Consider the following 2,683-nt stretch of genomic DNA (forward strand, 5'->3'; position numbering starts at 1 on the left):
CATGACACCAAAATTCACCATAAGTCCAACTCTTTATGGTGCCTTGTACTTGCAAATATCTTTTTAAAAATTCTCTAGTATCTGTGGAAGACATTGTCACCACTTCTACCTTATTGTTCTCTATTTTGACTCTTTCAAAGTTCTCCAATACCATTGAACAACCAAACACTTTAATTTTTTTGGAGTTTTTTATAGTGAAGTAACTCTCTGGCAACATCTTCAAGGCTTCACATTGCATCATGGTAAATATTTTTAATGAGGGCATTGCACCCTCATATATTACAGGAAGCTCCTCTAATTCATCTAACCCAACTAGTGAAAGAATTTCCAATAAAAAAAATGCTCCAGGCTCACCAAATTCTTTGGGAAATTTCTTTATCTTGGAACATCCAATGACTTCTAATTCTCTTAAACTCCCAATTTTGTGTAGATGTGGAAGCTCTTTCAACATTAAACATCCCCGCAATGTAATAAATCTCAAATTTTGAAATTTGAAAAAATTGCTCTCAATTTTAATGAGACTAGAAAACTCTAAACATAATATTTTCAATTTTATCATTTCAGTCGTGTGTTTGTGGTAAGCTTGCAATATTTGTTAGTTTCAATTGAAGTGTTTCCATTTCAACCATATTTCGCAATGTTCCCTCTTGAAGTGGTTCTCCATTGTTTTCTAAGACTAACTTCTTGAGGTGTGTTAAGCTGCCCAAATTGTGAATGGAAGCCACTTTTTTCCATCTGTTATTTGGGTAAACTTTTGTCCACAACCCGCTGCATTCAAACATGTCCAAGCACTGCAAAGAGGTAAGCCTTGAGATGTTCCTAGGTAAATATTGCAAATCTGTACACTTGCGAAGGCTTAAATACTTCAGAGATCTCAACTTGTGTATACTAGGCGGTAATTCCATAATGCTTGACATATCAAGATCGAGAATTTCAAGATTTGCCAGATTTACAAAAGATGGGGGCAACCTTGTAATGGGCACACCCTTTAACATTAGACATACTAGTTGTTTCAAACACACCACGCTGTTAGGCAACGACGAAAGGGACGTGCGACTTAGATCCAGAACCCTAAGAGAGGTCATACTCCCAATCACCAGCTTTGGAATTTTGTTAAAATGTTTGTTTCCCTCCATAAGCCATGAGCATATTGCTGGAACTCTCAGTGATTCTGGAAGCGAACTCATTTCATTGCGGTCCAACAAAATTCGAGTGCGCCCCAACCACTCGTTCTCAGGCAATGTTGTCAAAGCCGTACCTACGCGGCAGTAGAAAATTTCTTCCCTCTCCGCAATTTGAATTCCCAAATTACAGAGGACGTCGTGGATCCTGAAGTAGTGCACGCGGCCATCGATGTCTCTCATCATGGGTTCGATGAGACAACGATATGGGATCCTTCGCATTTCCAATGGGTTGGGCACTACATCTTCTGCCTGCTTCTTCCTTCCAAGAAGCCCTTCTCCCAACCACAACGGAATCACATCATATTCCACTTGAATAATTTCGTCTTCTGCGAAGGCGGTAGCTGCATAGAGAAAGCACAATTGTAAGTTAACACTGTGATTGCCAAGTGCATCATAACTCAACCATAGGCGATCATACAATTGAAGAGATGATCCTGCCTGCTCGTCCTGTCAGATATTGGCAACCTCTGGGCTGCCAATTCCCACTCTTGTGGATGAGTGGTGCTTGCCATTGCCTTCCCCATGGCTTTAATAGCGAGTGGAAGCCCTCCACAGTTGGCACACACAACCTTTGCCATTTTCTCATCTATATTTGCTGGCAGTTTTCCCTTGTTATATGGAAAAGCATGAATAGCCAATAACTGCCAGCTGTACTCTTCTACCAAATCCCCCATTCTTATTACAGATCTCTTTGCAACTCCAATTTCTGACAGGACTCTGCGATTTCTTGAACTTACAACAACTCTAGAGTTGGAGTGGTGGGTTAGCAGCAGCGAACCCAATTCCTCCATCAACTGGGAGCCATCTCTCCAAACGTCATCCAGAAATAAAGCAAACCTTTGATTCTGCAATCTCTGACTCAACCACATCTTTGCATATTCATCACCCTGGTTTCTATCTAAATCTATCTTTGTAAGCGTGGCTATTTGCACACAAAGTTCATTTCTAAGATGTGTAAAAGATGGATTATTGGAAACAGTGAGCCAAAGTAATAAGTCATCTCTGAAGAGATTTCTCCCCTTTGGACTGTTCAACACTGTCTTGAGGAGGAGGGTTTTGTCTGCTCCACCCTTCAACCACCCCAATGCGAAAAAGAGAGCTACCCTCTTCCTCTGCTTCCACCACAAATCTCTCTAATACTGCAAAGGCGTCCTCTTGTCCAATTATGAGGGGCTCTTCGATGAAAAAGCCCTCTGCGCTTGGAGCAATGACTTACATGGAGGTAGATGCAGAGGAACTGGATGAAGGTTGAACACTTTCCCTGAGCGTGGACAGCCGAAGAAGAACCTCGTGAGTCAGGCCCAACTGAATCATGGAAACCCACTTGAAATGGTTGTCAATATATGACTTCAAATTGGTGATCTCAATGCTGGTTTGATAACAAGAAAAAATGTTAACGCTGGATATTGTGCACTGCTACGCCATTTGAGATGCTTGTAAGAGAAGCGCGTCTAGTCTTTTTAGCCATATAATAACAGCTGAAACATTATTGTGACTAT

The 2,683-nt window shown here is 41.2% G+C and overlaps 1 protein-coding gene across 1 annotated transcript; it reads right to left on the reverse strand.

Moving 5' to 3' along the window:
• Positions 1-560: 560 nt before the first annotated feature.
• Positions 561-2,053, reverse strand: LOC149187627 (disease resistance protein At4g27190-like). The gene is made up of 2 exons (XM_089409716.1): positions 1,603-2,053; positions 561-1,525 (listed from the first exon to the last, which is right to left on the reverse strand). The coding sequence occupies exons 1-2, from the start codon at positions 2,051-2,053 to the stop codon at positions 561-563; spliced, it is 1,416 nt and encodes a 471-aa protein (XP_089265842.1).
• Between the last annotated feature and the right edge of the window lie 630 nt (positions 2,054-2,683).

The sequence above is a fragment of the Pinus tabuliformis genome, chromosome 3_1 (assembly GCF_031772625.1).
Source record: "Pinus tabuliformis cultivar Carrire ecotype Pingquan chromosome 3_1, CPIR1, whole genome shotgun sequence".
Taxonomy (NCBI): domain Eukaryota; kingdom Viridiplantae; phylum Streptophyta; class Pinopsida; order Pinales; family Pinaceae; genus Pinus; species Pinus tabuliformis.

Coding starts and splice junctions, on each gene's coding strand:
- LOC149187627 (XM_089409716.1), bottom strand. CDS start 2,053: ATGTGGTTGAGTCAGAGATTGCAGAATCAAAGGTTTGCTTTATTTCTG. Junction 1,526..1,602: donor GCAGGATCATCTCTTCAATT/GTATGATCGCCT, acceptor TTCTCTATGCAG/CTACCGCCTTCGCAGAAGAC.